The sequence below is a fragment of the Tenebrio molitor genome, chromosome 1 (genome assembly GCF_963966145.1).
Source record: "Tenebrio molitor chromosome 1, icTenMoli1.1, whole genome shotgun sequence".
NCBI lineage: Eukaryota > Metazoa > Arthropoda > Insecta > Coleoptera > Tenebrionidae > Tenebrio > Tenebrio molitor.
This window is the reverse complement of record NC_091046.1, coordinates 23181010-23196379: the sequence shown is the minus strand read 5'-3', so window position 1 is coordinate 23196379 and position 15370 is coordinate 23181010. Positions and strand designations below refer to the sequence as shown.

The following is a 15370-nucleotide window of genomic DNA, read 5'->3' as shown; positions in this document are numbered from 1 at the left end:
TGGGAATTAAAATGGTAAACATAGTAAAGAAGAACTGAACAGTGGGAAACGGAAATCAACCAGTAAACAAAAGGTAACAATAATTAATAGAAGACGTAACAAATTACCTATAACATGGCCAACTGTATCAAAACGCTGGGCAAGTTACGCTTATTATGGGCATCCCGCTTGGTATGAAAAAGTGCTCCCGTCGAGTAGGCTATGGAGAGTACCTACGTAAACATTAGGAACTACGGTTTGAAAACGAAATTGTAAAAAAAAGTCAATTTATAATTATTATTGTCTTTGTTCTTTGTTTATACAGGCTGTCCCAGAACTGGCGTACATCCCGTTAACCACGTGCTCCGCTCTTTCTGCTGAGAAAGATTTCACTAGAATTTTTTTGTTTAACCTTATAGTTTTTAAACTACAGCAATTTTAAGTTAGCCAATCACAACAGAAAGATTGCAGATAAATCTACCGTCAGCTGTTGTTTCCTAGGAAACCCATGGATTGAATTCATATTTGTCTACGATGATTGGTTAAATTAAAATCGTTGTAACTTAAAAACAAAATGGATTTAAAAAATTTTCTTGCAGAATCCATTTCAGAATAAATATTTACATTTGCAGTTAACGGGATGTACGCCAGTTCTGGGACACTCTGTATTGAAATCGTTAATTTTAATAATGGGGAAATAGTATATTACAGTACGAGTGGAGAAACTAAAAGATTCACCCACGCGTGTGTCGGATTTACACACGAGGCGAAGCCGAGTGTGTAATGACACACAAGTGGGTGAATTATTTTCTCACGAGTGCTGTATAGCGTTTTGTTCAATCCTGCCAGTGAATTTTGGAACACAATTGAAATTTTATAATTTGTGCAATTTATATCATAAAACATAGCGGCCACTTTCGTTGTCATAATCTCTAAAAAAAACAAAACAATTGCAACAGTAAATAAACTTGACAGAAATTACAATTTGACGTTCTTTCCCAAAAAACGTGCAATTAATTAAGCAAGATGGAGCAACAAAATGGTTTCATTGTTCCTGATGATATATTAGAAGAGGCCGACGCCGCTACCTTTAATTTACTGCCTGCAAAATCTAAAGAAAGATATTTGAAAGTGTTGGAAAAATTTTATAACGGAGGAAGTAATACTGACTTATTTTAATGGATTAATGGGAAAATTGGCGCCCCCTTCTTTGTGGTCTACGTATTCAATGTTAAAGTCGACCTTATTCGTTTATGAAAAAGTAGATATTAGCAAGTAAGTGATATTTATTTTAAAGTATAATATAGATTGTCGATTTCGGATTTATTAGAACTTTTGAATAAACATGTTGAGCAATTCTAAACGAAAGATTCTTCTTTGAGTGGGGTAAATGAGTGGGCAAATGGTTTTACCTCACACTTTTACCTCACGTTGTCATAGCAAACAATATGAGTGAGCAAAATAAGTACTTTCTCGTTTTGTATCCCAGTGAGAAACGACAAGTTTCGATAACAGGATTGAACAAAATATATTGTGTGTGGAAAAAAAAATAGCCCACTCTTTGAATTGCCAAGAGAATTCGAGCAACGAAATATATGACTTGAAATTATTGCAGAATTTTGTGGTGATTTTTCAAAAACTTATTTTTTCATATTTTATAGACATTTCAAATATAACAGACATTCTATAGAGTTATTATAAATTATTAGCTGACCCGACAGACTTTGTCTTGTCCAAATTTCAATACCTAAATTTGTTTGTGATCGTTTTGTGAATTTGTGAAAAGCTATTGGAAATGTATAAAGAAAGTAAAAAAGAGGAATTTTACATGGGAGATGAATTCTATCGGCAGTATTCTACACTGCTGAAATGCTGGAAATGTGTGATGTGTCTGGAATGCGATCGAGTTGGAACCCTGCGGTTTTGTTCCAGAATTTAAGTCACAATTTCATGTCTAAACAAATGATTTATTTTATTCCATTAAATTTGAAATCACAATGAATCTCAAGCACTTTTATTGGGTGATTCAAAATGATTATGAATAAGTATTGCAACTATGTACGAAAATGTATGTGGCAACTGTGTGAATGGGATAGAGTTGACATTTGTATGACGTTTCATAAGCGTGTATTTGATTTTTAAAATTTCATTCCACATTGATTTGACAACTTTCAAAATTGTGCGACTATGAACTGTCAAAAAAATGTCAACTCTATCCCACCCACACAGTTGCCACATAAATTTTTGTACATAGTTGCCAGATTTATACACAATTATTTTGAATCACCCAATATTTACATTTCGATTTCGATTGCAAGATCGATGTTCAAGACGGGAATAGTACCGCAAAATTTAAAAATTTTGGACTTAGAGAACACATTGGTGGTTGAAATTCAAAAAGGTATATTATTATACTCATGTCATATCGTGAGGAAATTCCTTAACATTGACACAGAACATAAAACACAAAAAAGTCAAAATGTGGAGGCGAGACGCCGGTAATTATGTTGATAAGCACTGCACTATTACTTGATAGTACAGGGTTATTCTAAATGATTGTAGTCGAAGTAGGCCATGCCCATGTTATTACGTTTTTGCCGCTTTCATGTGAACTGTCAGTTGTGTCGCTGTCACTGTCATTTTTTAGGTGTGAAGTGCGGTGATGAGGATTTTATTTATTTTTGTTAAATTAACGATTGGATCCAGAAATATTGAGTTGTTCTACAATCAATTTTAAAAATATTGAGTTGTTTTGCACCCAATTTAACACATCATTTTGATGATTTTTTTATGTGGAGCGGCAACCATAAATTTTACATTCAGTTTTCACGCCTACTTCGACTACAATCATTTAGAATAACCCTGTATTATCCGTAATAGTGTATGTACTCCGGCAAAATTGCCGTGCCGCCGGGTGGCGGAGGGAAAAGTAGACATAACACTCGAAAGATTAAAGAACGAAATGTTTGAACACGGTGAGGAACAGCAACCTGGCAGTGATTTGCGACAAAATGGCGACAAATCAGCAGTTGAAATGAAATTCGAAAATTCCCAGAAAGTACAAACTGACGCCACGTCACCCTAGACCGAAACAGATTTCTGCGCAAGTTTATAGATGTGTACCTCTCGTTGAAATGCACTCTAACAGATTGATGGACATCTTCAATGTGACAATAATGAATTTGTATTCGATTAAATCCTAACCTGTATACAGTACAATTTCGACAATTCAGACACATTCTGGTTCTCTATTAATTTCTTTTAATACAGTTTCAATCGATTCGCAAAAAAGCAGAACATAAGTATGGCAACATTATGACTTAAAAATTTTCAAAATTTCTAACCAAACTTTTCTTCAGATACGCAGGATGAAATCTGTCAGATTGTCATGGTCAAGCATCGTTTTTTTTTTAAGTTGGAATACATTATACTCACTTATTCACATTATTTTGATGTTTTTTTATATGAAGCGGCAACTATAAATTTTACATTCAGTTTTTACGCCTACTTGGACTACAGTCATTTATAATAACCCTGTATTATTGTTAATTGCTAATTGACTTATTTCAAAATTAAATGAGTTTAGTGGCAGTGTTTTATTTTTATTTATATTTTCATTTCTGTCACGTTGCTATAGTGCTAAAATGTAGGTAAATTGTATTATTACTTACATGCAACAATGCCAAATTTATTTATATTTAACCCTCCTCGATTTGAAAATGTAAGTTTAAAGAATGTTTTTTGTTCGACACTGTCAGAATTTTCTCCTATGTGAACGGATTTTGATAAATGTCACAACTTGTCAAAACGAAACGTCAAGCTAATTTTAAAGGTTTTAAGCGATTTGGAGCCTTTAAGGGGCTCGTTGAACAAAAAAGCGTTATATTCAACTCGTTCGTGTGTAAATTGGGCCTTTTTTGGCACGAGTGGCCCACAAACTCGTCAAATAAACTACTATTTCCGTATTTTTGTCATGTACATTTAAACATCCTCGAAAAGGCAGAAATTAGTTAGTGCGCTAATTTTGAAACACGCTGTATTTACTTACTGAAAACATTAGAGTGATCATAAGAAAGTATACAGACCGATTCGCATAAATTTCCGACCGTAAAGAAATTTAAATGCAGCCAGTAATACATTATTCAGTTATAACTTGATACCTTTATTTACTATGAAAGCTGGACGCTCCTGTCATTATTGACAATTCTTTTTTGTATAATTCTGAAATATTTTTTGTTGTAGTATTGCCGTTATAACTTTTTATCTGCTCCGCCCACTACAATTGACCAATCAGAATCAAAGCTAGAGTCAATCTATACAACTTTTCATCACATTTGCCACGTAAAAAAGTTAAGGTTAGAATTTTGCTGTCAAGTCCACAATTATTGTTTTAGGTTCTAAAAAATAAAATGTCATTAAGACAATTCGAATGTCAGAAATTTTTACTGTGTAAATCAGATCGTCTTAACAACCTATTTGATTGGTAACTAAGAAAATGAAATGGGCGGGGCAGATAAAATGTTACGTTGTCCTTAGTATAATTGAAATTTGTTCCAATGACGAAAGAGTCGATAATATGATATTGATATATGATGAGTCAGTTATTTAAATTTAAAAAAATACTGTCGATTACTGCCATTTTTAATTGAGACCATTTTGTGAGGGATGTCCAAAGTACACAAAAGTTTAAAATTAGTCATATTTTTGGATCAAGTTAAGAATGAAATTAGTATATTATATCATTAAGAGTAGAAGTGTCTTTTTTTGTGCTAAGCCCAGAGATTGAAGACCGAAACGCAGTTGAGGTCGACAACTGGGCGAAGCACAAAAAGAGCTTCTGCACTGAATGATATACTGGGTGCCCTAAAATTCGCGGAACAACTCAATCGGGCAATGTCAACTCATGTTAGAAGATAAAGAGAAAAATAATAAAATAATTCTATACGTTTTAGATTTGAAGATATGGGGACTCAAAAGGTACAGCTTTGATCTCGTTTATTTTAAATATTAAAAAAATTTTTGACTATTCGTCTTTTACTAGCCAGTGGCATAATAATTCTGAACGATTGCGATCGGATTTGCAGTTATTTTATTCATTATTTCCACCATTTCCAAGTAGTAATTTTATGTCCGTTTTGCTTCAAATAACGTATGGCAAAATGACGTTGATTTTTCTCTCATTTCCAGGGATACAACAAAAATGAAATATTTGAAATATTTGAAATATTTGACTATTAGGATACATTATTGGTACTTGAAGTTTCGATAATATTAATAAAGGCTACAATGCTATCCATTCTATCTGATGTAGTTTCTGCAAATTTACGTAAAACTTTCCCAAAATGGTGAATGATCGTGATTCAAAAAAATATAAGCGACAATTATAGAGGTATACTCTTTGATAAGAAAAAAACCTCAGTATCGGAGGATTTTAATTATTTATGCACCAAATTACAAAAAGCCGACATAAATTCACATATAGATCCAAGGGCTTCAGGGCTAAACGGTCAAATAGTTATTTGTATATTAAGGATGCGAAATCGTACTATCGTCCCAACGGCAGTACGATAAGTGTAATAAAAATAATGTGAAAACGGTGTCGGAGAATGTTGTTTTGGCTTATTTAATAGAAAAATCAAAAACTGTGAAAAGTTCAACTTTATGGAGCACCGGGATGACATTGATGTTACGAAATTTCTGAAATTGGTACCTTTTTTGAAAAAAAGTCAGTTTGTTATCAGGCGAAAAAGTCTAAGGTATTGACATGAGAAAAAGAAAGAAAAGAAAAAGCTAGTGATGAAAATTATTTATTGTGGAAGATAAATATTAAGTTCTGTTATGATAAGCTGTATAATCTGTCCTTTTTTAGGTCATTTTAATCATGGGAATATCAGGAGCCATGCGAAGAGACGAACTAACCAAAATGTCTATCGATGACATCAAGGATGAACATTCTGTATTAATAGTGGCCGTTCCTAACACAAAAACTGGCATAAAACGAACTTTTACTGTCACCAATCCAGAATTTGTAAGATTAGACCGCAAATATGCAGCTCTTGTTCTGTGTACTCATCCAGAGTTAAAAAAATATTATAAATTGTGCAGTGTCGCATTTGAAACCTGAAAAATCGAAATAGCAATATAAAAAAATGTTACAGTGACTTTGAGACTGATGTAACAAGAAGAATGTGAAAACGGTGTCAGATAATGTTGCATTGGCTTACCTATTTACTGGAATTTATTTATATGGCAGGTAAATGTTAAGTTCTGTTATGATAAGTTGTATCATCTGCTCCCTTAGGTTATTTTACACAACCAATTAATTTGGTGTATAGATAATTAAAATCCTTCGTTAAATGAGGGAGCTATGAATTTGTCTCTTTTTTTGGAGACGCCCTGTATATAAAAGGGGTACAAAGGTTTTCCTTCACGTATTAATACGAGATAGATTACCGTTCAAATAAAGTTACTTGAAGGTGAATAAACCGGGCCTTAATCTATTTATTCAAAATGTATTAATAATATACAGTGAGCGGTAAAAGTATGGAATAATTTCCTTAAAAATTAAACAAATTTTTTTTCAAAAAAATCTTTGGACGAGTCAATTTTAGTTTATAAAAATACATATTTTAAAACCAAATAAAATTAGGAGTCATTTATTTTCGAATGATGATGTCATCGATGTTTTTTTTTTAATGGATACCCCCTATTTTTTTTCTTGATTCTGAAAGCCCTTTTAATTGTCTAAACGACAGTATAAAAATTTTGTTACCTTACATAAGGAAATTTTTGAGAAAAAAAAATAATAAAGTTGACTTGTTGGTTATAAAATTTATTTATTCCAATTTTTTTTCCCAAAAATTTCCTTATGTAAAATAACAACATTTTATACTGTCATTTAGACAATTAAAAGGGCTATCAGAATCAAGAAAAAAAATAGGGGGTTGCTATTTAAAAAAAAATACCGATGCCGTCATCACTCGAAAACAAATGACTCCTTGGAATTCTGTTTGGTATTAAAATATGTATTTTTATAAACTAAAATTGACCCGTCCAAAATATTTAAAAAAACTTCAAATTTTAATGAATTTATTCCATACTTTTGACAAAAAAAAAATCTGGAAAACGAGAAATATGCACTGATATGCATTTTCAAAATGACGTAATTTCATTCAAAATTTGTTAATACGCCCAGAAAATCCAAAATTTTGTCTATATACGTCATAGAAACAAATATGCAATTTGCATAGAATCCGAGCTTTAATAACAATATAAAAAGAACAAATGTAATAATTTAATCTTAACGGAAAAGTTTAATAATCTAATAAAATAAGTATCTAAATTTACATACCTTGGGACATGTATCTAAGATTTCGTAAAGAACGGGTTCATTATCCACAAGAACTTCATGTTTGTACCGACTCTCTGAAAATAATTAATAAATAAGAAAAGTATGTACAAAGGACAAATTATTACAGGATTGTTTGAGTATTATGCAATAGTAGGTATCTGTTTATTTACGATCATTTCCTGCTTCTTTGTTAAACCTATTTAACTTCATAACGATATTGCCTATTATAAAACGTTAGAGTTTTGGGTCCACTATATGTATATCGAGCGATCAAATTACATAGTTTGTAATCGAGTCATCCATGGATTTGAATTCGTATGTCTTTTATTAATTTGAACGCTCTATATTATGATTCAAGTTATCTAAGACGTTATATTGAAAAATGAGTTGAAGGAGTGCCACAAAATACATATGTCTTATAAAAGAAGTATAATATACTATTTTGTCTATTTTACATTTATGTATTATGTACAGTCGATGGACAAATAAAACTGGGACAAAAATAACAATCACATAAGTCAAAATTTACAAATTTGCATCGTTTAATTACGGTTTTATCACAAATAGGTTAACTTTGGTATGACATATTATACAGACACTGACAAATATATTGACAATTCAATGGTCTGATTTACATAGATTAAATTTTAAGTGTCCCAGTTTTATTTGTCCACCGACCGTACCATCGTGATCATAAAAAACGACTACAGTTAACTTGGGACGCCACTGAGTTTTTTGAAAATTTGGGCAGAGAGAACGTACCGAGATTTGTCAAAGTTTGTCAACCTCAGTATTTAAAATTTTCCGTGAAAATAAACCCGCCCGCAACACAGTGCTAGTGCTAACACCCAGTTCGGCAGCAATGTTTCTAATGGTACCACCATCATGTATTCGGGTTTGCAGAACGGTTTTTTTGAAAATCTCTTAATTGCGGAATTTTTCAATTGTTACAATGATATTCATTCAAATTTACACAGCCAAATTTCTAGTGTAGTCGTTTTTAATTATCACGATGGTACATTAAATGAAAGAATTTTGCAAAAGTAAATATAGTGATTTTAGAAGTTGGTATGTACAGTTGCGGTCAAATAAAAGCGACCACTAAATTGATATTTTATGTCATCTTTCTAAGTTTTGGTAATTTAGGCTTTTAAAAGCAAAGTTTCTCTGGTAACAAGATACCTGTGGAAAGACAGAAAAAGTAAGGTCAAAGCAAAGAACAAAGTTACTTATTATAAAAACTTGAAATCAGTAAAGCCAGTAAATTAAATAATTATCTAGGGTAGTCAGTACTTATGAGAGTGATGATAACGAACTCTATAATAATTTTTTTTGTTCGACCCTGTCAGAATTTGAGAATTTTTTCCTGTGTGAACGAATTTTGATAACTTTGACAACTTGTCAAAACGAAACGTCAAGCTAATTTTAAAGATTTTCAGCGATTTGGAGCCTTTGGGGGGCTCGTCGAACAAAAAAACGTTGTATTCAACTCGTTCTTGTGTAATTTGGACTTTTTTTGGCACTCGTGGACCTTTAAAACTCTCGTTTCACTCGAGTTTTAACCTGGCCCACTCTTGCCAAAAAAAGCCCAAATTACACACGAACTCGTTAAATAAACTACTATATAAAAATTAATATTTTTATTTGTTCCCTACTTGTAAACATCAGTTTAACAAGTCACTGTATTCACCTGGAAATGTCTCTTAACTGGGTAGCATGTAAAATTATACTAGCAAGCATGTAAAACTATACTGGCTAGCCAGTAAAATTTTACACCCGTACTCATATGAGTGATGTGCGTTTCCAAAGCAATACGTGTAAAGCTCATACGATTTTTTTTTCAAATACCGGAATTTTTAATAGTTTGTATCAAGGTTGGTAGAACTGACTAATTTGTATAATAGGTTGCCTCGTTGAAAATTGCGGGGCGGGGGGGAAAGTAACTCGTGACGTAAAATCAACCCAGAAATTTTGGGTGTTCGAATAGAACCCAAGGTTTATAAGCTCCGTGGAGTTTATTGGGTGGCTTTTTGGGCTTTATTCTAGCGATGGAACACCTAATGCATGATCGACAGCCTCTGTTGTAAAAGTTTAGTACACTGTGACGTCACGAGTAACTTTTGCGGGGGGAAAAAATTCAGACTATTGCTTTAAATGGCAACGAGGCAACCTATTATACAAATTAGTCAGTTCTACCAACCTTGGTTTGTATAACTATTTACAAGTGAGGAACAAATAAAATATTCAACAATACACGCATGGTAACGGGTTTTACTGGCTTTAGAAGGTGACTGGCCCGCCTTCGGCTCTCCAGTCATATCCTTCTGTCGCCAGTAAAAACCCTTTTACCATGCTAGTAATGTTAAATACTATAAAGCACTCCCATTTTTGTCAATAGTGGAGTTCAATCTCCTGGGTAAGGAAGCTACTAAATTATATGCATAGTCCGGAGTAAAATTGTTCCACGTCTCTTGTATGGTATTCCATAAATCCTCAACATTTTGTGAACGAAAATCATTGTTTTGATTAATTGTTTTAATCATTAAACCCCAAACATTCTCTGTGAGATTTATATCAGCGCTACGCGCTGGCCATGGTAGAACTGTAACGTCACGTTGTTCTAGCCATTCCGTAACTATTCGGGCGGTATGCACGCGACAATTGTCATGCTGATACACAAAATTAATCTCAGGAAAAACAGCTCTTACTGACGGTAACATGATGCTTTCAAGAATATCTAAATAAGCCAGTGCATTAAATCTACCGAGTGACTATAAATGATTGAAAATTATTTTGTTATGTTGGTAACACATTTGAAATCTTTAGTTGGCGACATCGTTGGCATGACACACGTAATTTTTAAAATTGAAACAAACGTCAAAAAAATCTAAATCGACAATGTATTTCGTGACTTAACCTAACCTAAATAGAAATGACTGACAGATAATGCACGACAAGACTTGCACTACCAACTGCATCAGTGTTGCCAATCCACTATTTTCTTTCAATCATTTATAGTCACTCGGTATTATCAATATTTGTGCACATGCCAAGTTGATGAGCGCTCATCCATCTCCAAACATTAACAGAGAAACGGCCACTGTTTCTTACACTTTGTGTATATTGTTCCTCAAAACGAGTGTCTGGGGGTCTGTAAACTCTAACATGGCCATTGTAGAACGACTGGAAAACCTTTTCGTCTGTAAATACCACATTTTCCCAAACATTTACATCCTGCATATAATGTTGTAATGCAAACCCTACCGTTTCGTTTTAATTAGCTTGCGTTAAAAATGGGTTTGTTTTTACCTTTCATTTATTAAAATCGTATGAAAAATAAGGAAGTCACAGCACCAAAGATTTTTCAGAATACACCCAGTATACTTATACGAGTAGGTATGTCTATGAATTTTAAACACAGTGCGCCTAAAATCTTTCAAATGAAATATAATAAATTATTTTTTCCCTAAAATTCATATCGGCTCATGTGTTTACTTACACATCCACTGATAACGAAGCACGAAAAAAATTACTAGATTAAAGTACTGGAATGAAAAACAGTAAAAACTGTATTAGAACAGCGATTGTCTTTTCTTCAAAAAACTGTAAAGTTTTTACTCACCCTTTCGTTTTAATTGATGATCATCCTACGAGCGAAGTGTCAAATTAGGGGTTAGAAAAATGTAAAAGAAAATATTCGATTAAAAAAAGATCAATATGTAAAAAATGTTTATTTTAAAGTTCTATTAGTGATTAAATTTATTACGTGGACTTTCTAACACCCTGTATATTGTTAAATTTCAAATTTTCAAATTTAAATTCGAATTTATAATTTTGAACAATAATTATGCAAAAAAATTATGATATACAAAGTGAAAGTGAATAATTTTAACACCTTTATGTTGTCCACTAGACCCTCTTTATATTCATACAAACATTCGACGTTTCTCAATCAGTAGTAGATTTTCGACACTGAGTTTAGACAAATAGGTAGCCGAATGTGTCTATACTTGGGCCAACCAACAGATATAGTAATAAAACCGCCTCCTAGTGCCCGCATATTTTAAATAGCAGCTTCCAATTGGCTTATTCAAAACGTGCGCAGATTTCCGAAAGCCTGATGTACATCCACAAAAATTACTTGACGGCATCCGGCATCTCATTCGTTTTAACCTCGCTTTGGGAGTTTGACCACACGTTTATGTTTGTTTGTTTTCCTTGGCATTTTTCGATTTGTATTACAAAATAGTTTTTTTTCAAGACTTATAAGAATGACAAATGGCAAAGAACCTGCTTCATTGTGAAACAGGCTTCGGCGTATATCATTTTACGCAACTAGGCCACATCCCCTTTTTTTGTTACTATATCTGTTGGTTGGCCCAACTATAGCTATGTGCTTGTCCTTCCACAAGCGGTTTGGCAAGTAGACTAATGTCCGTTGCTCTGCAAATAACGAATTAGTGAAGCCGGGTTAAAGCTTAGGCTGCTTTGTGCGACGAAGACGAGTTCCTCCCGGTACCCAAAACATCCTAATCTTGGATGTAGGTAGCGAAGGGTTGGGGATTAGACCACATTACAGGGGTCAATATGTCTCCTCCCTGTTTGCTCTTTTGAAAAATAAGTCTTCTACCATTTACACTCAAATGTTCCAATTTATTTCAGTGAAATGTATTCAGTGGGATCTAGTTTTAAGACCAAAGACAATGGGTCATATGCATAAACCATTAGCAAATGCTTTTACTTGTATTAGTGAGAGATAGAAATACATGGACTCTTATTAGACAGAAAAAGACAAATACAGTGAGCGGCAAAAGTATGGAATAAATTCATTAAAAATTAAACAAAATTTTTTCCGAAAAAATCTTTGAACAGGTCAATTTTAGTTTATAAAAATATATATACAGAGTGATCAACAAGAAACCAAATCAAGAGTGCTACCTCATCTTTTATTTTATCGAAACGTACGTCGTATACTAATCAGACACTTTTATATAATTGCTGTGCACTCGTTTTGTTGGTTGCCTACCTCTCAAAAATCTATTATTAATTGCCTTTATAAATTGTTTGTAATTCATGAATAATGGATTTAAAAGGAAGTTATTATTAATTATTATTTATTACTGATTAAGGAAAAAACACACAGTTACATAAAATTCCTTCATAAGGCACGTAATCTTTGGTTACAAAATTTTAATTGTATAATAAAATTTACATTATTTTTCAGAATTCTTTGTTTTGTTGTTTTCTGTAAGAAAAGTGCTAAAGTTATTATTCTCACATTTTTGGTTAATTGAGAACTTACTCGTATCTTTTCTAGCAGTTTAATTAAAACATTTAAATTATTCCAAGGTCAAAAAATAAGTTTTCACAAAAACTGCTCCAAATGTTCTCCATTGTGGTCCAGAAAGAGTCAAACTCGCCTCTCATATTTTCCAAAAACACTTATGAAGCTGTCAGGTGAAATGGACTGCCAAAATTCATTTATGGTGAAAATTTCTTTAAAGTAATGTGTGGGTTTTATTTCTTGCAACACACAAGGGAAACAAATTAATAGCCTCCTTCAAAATTTTTGCAATAAGTGCCATAACTCAATTTAATTTGCAGTCTTAAACGCCTTATGGAAGTTGAGGGATGTTCCTTGATAATTTGTCAAACATTTTGCACCATTTCTAAAATTTGAACCAAGGACTGACCTGACTTCTTCTTAATGATGGATTATGATTCACTAAAATTAGGCATTATAATTTTAAGACATTGATAAACTTGTTAATAACCAATACCATCAGGTTCAGACATTTGGCTTGAAATTCTTCAGTGTAAGGGGGTACAAAGTAAGGCCAGTCTTCACTTTCTTGTTTCACCCTCTTTCGAAAATAATCTAATAAAAATGCCTTCTCTTTAATGGTAAAACCCATTTTACAACTTATTCTGGGATAATTATTGCTTACAATTCCAATAAACGTCTGTAAATATTGCCGAAATCGAAGATTTGTTTTTTAGGTTAAATCACTTAAATTGTCAACAACAACAACCTTGAATTTTGAAATGTGACATTTAAACGAAACATCTCCGTACCAGTGGCGTCGCGTTTGGCAATAAAGCTGATAATTTACTTACTCTTACAAATGTAAAATGTTGCTCTTATTTATCTTATAAATTGTTTCCCTTATCTTATAATAATAATAAAATGCACAATTATAATTCCAACGTCTAAAATTCATGAGGTATGATTTATTATAAACTAGCGTTTGAGACCACAAATTGTCTACGGCCATGCTTTGAACGCTTATTTGCGTATGATTCTGCTACGACGTGACCGATAATTTGCAACGCTTGCTCTGATTTGGATTCTTGTTGATCACTCTGTACTACTTATCATGGAAAATGCAACACCCAGAAATAGTGAATATTTTTTGATGAAACTTGGTACAGTAATTAGGTGTTCACTAAAGATAAAATGATGATAATTTGAAAGAAATACATAAAGAAATACCTGAAGAAAATACCCATATCTTTTAGATTATCCTTATCCGAACATGCATTTCTTTTTATTGTTGACGATCAGTTATCATCAATAACTTCAGTATATCGCAGCATTTAAAGTGTGTTAATGCTATAATATGCCTCCAGAACGAATACGAAATCATTATCAGCACGTAACTCAATTTGAAAGAGGGCGCATTATTGGAATGCGAGAAGTAGGTCTTTCCTATAGGGCAATCGCTCATCGTGTGAGACGAAATGTGGCTACTGTGTTACGATGTTGTCGTGCCTGGTTTGAAGAAGGAAGACACCAGCGAGTAAGGGGTACTGGCCCAAGAAGGAGGACTACAGATCGACCAGATCTTGGCATGCACGACGGTCGGCGGAGGGTCAGGAGACTTCGTGGCGAAAGACGCTATTTTGCTTTTTCTGTTGAAAGGCCCGTAGCAAGAACTGTTGGTGTAATGGTGTGGGGAGCAATTTATTTTGGAAGCAGGTCTCGTCTAGTCTTTATACAGGGAAACCTGACAGCAATTCGCTATGTCCAGGAGGTTTTGCGGCCTGTTGTGGTACCTTACTTTCGAAGAGTAAATAATGCTCTATTTCAACAAGATAACGCGCGGCCGTTACGTTAGTATAGACTTCCTAGATGACTCTCAGGTGGATTTACTTCCCTGACCTTCGAGATCTCCTGATCTATCCCCAATCGAGCACGTGTGGGATTTGATGGGTCGAAGATTGACGAATTTGCACAACCCTCCGTTGACTTTGGCTGCACTCAGACATGAAATTCAAGTTCCCTGGGATTCGGTTCCCCAAGACGAGATTTAACCATCTGATTAGAAGTATGCCTCGACGCGTCCGCGAGTGTATAGGATCTCGAGGCGGTCCAACCTATTACTGAGAGAACTTTTTAACATATGGACCAATGTTACTGAAACTTTCATCATTTTATCTTTAGTTAACACCTAATTACTCTACCAAGTTTCAGCAAAAAATATTCACTATTTCTGGGTGTTGCATTTTCCATGATAAGTAGTATATTTTAATACAAAATAAAATTCCAAGCAGCCATTTGTTTTAGAGTTATGACATCATCAATAGTTTTTTTAAATAGAAACCCCCTATTTTTTTTCTTGATTCTGATAGCCCTCTTAATTGTCTAAATGCCAGTATAAAAATTTTGTTACCTTACATAAGCAAATTTTTGAGAAAAAAAAATAAAGTTGGAAAAAATAAATTTTATAACGAACAAAAACAAGTCAAAAATTGTGTTAGTAAGTTCTTAAAATTATGGAATTAAATGTTCGAATTGCCATCCCCCAGCTTGTTGACAAAAAGCAAGTTTATGAAGAAATTCCCACTGTTTTAGTTTTATCTAGTTTTATCTCCGCACCCAATCAAAAGTAAAATTTCTATACGTTGTGTTTCTGTTAAATGAGTCATTTTCGAAAACGTTTTGTAAATCAAAAAACACATACGAATGAAATTGACAGTAACATTTGATTGTTTGATTTACCTACTTGATTTTTTGACTTGTTTTTGTTCGTTATAAAA

General features: G+C 33.2%; 1 protein-coding gene and 2 long non-coding RNA genes across 4 annotated transcripts in view; 1 reads left to right on the top strand and 2 right to left on the bottom strand.

Annotated features, from left to right (window-relative positions):
- LOC138123483 (uncharacterized) overlaps positions 1–15370 on the top strand; it is a 154270-nt gene that overhangs the window by 2137 nt on the left and 136763 nt on the right. The gene's annotated exons all lie outside the window — the stretch shown is intronic.
- Positions 1–15370, bottom strand: part of LOC138123342 (ras-related and estrogen-regulated growth inhibitor) — a 70545-nt gene that overhangs the window by 1542 nt on the left and 53633 nt on the right. For both annotated transcript variants that reach the window (XM_069038008.1, XM_069037997.1), the window contains one exon: positions 7331–7404. In XM_069038008.1, coding sequence (XP_068894109.1) covers positions 7331–7404 — 74 coding nt within the window. The remainder of the gene's footprint in view (positions 1–7330; positions 7405–15370) is intronic.
- LOC138123454 (uncharacterized) lies at positions 12428–13718 on the bottom strand. The gene is made up of 3 exons (XR_011156803.1): positions 13111–13718; positions 12633–13055; positions 12428–12575 (listed from the first exon to the last, which is right to left on the bottom strand). It is a non-coding gene; the product is annotated as an uncharacterized lncRNA (long non-coding RNA).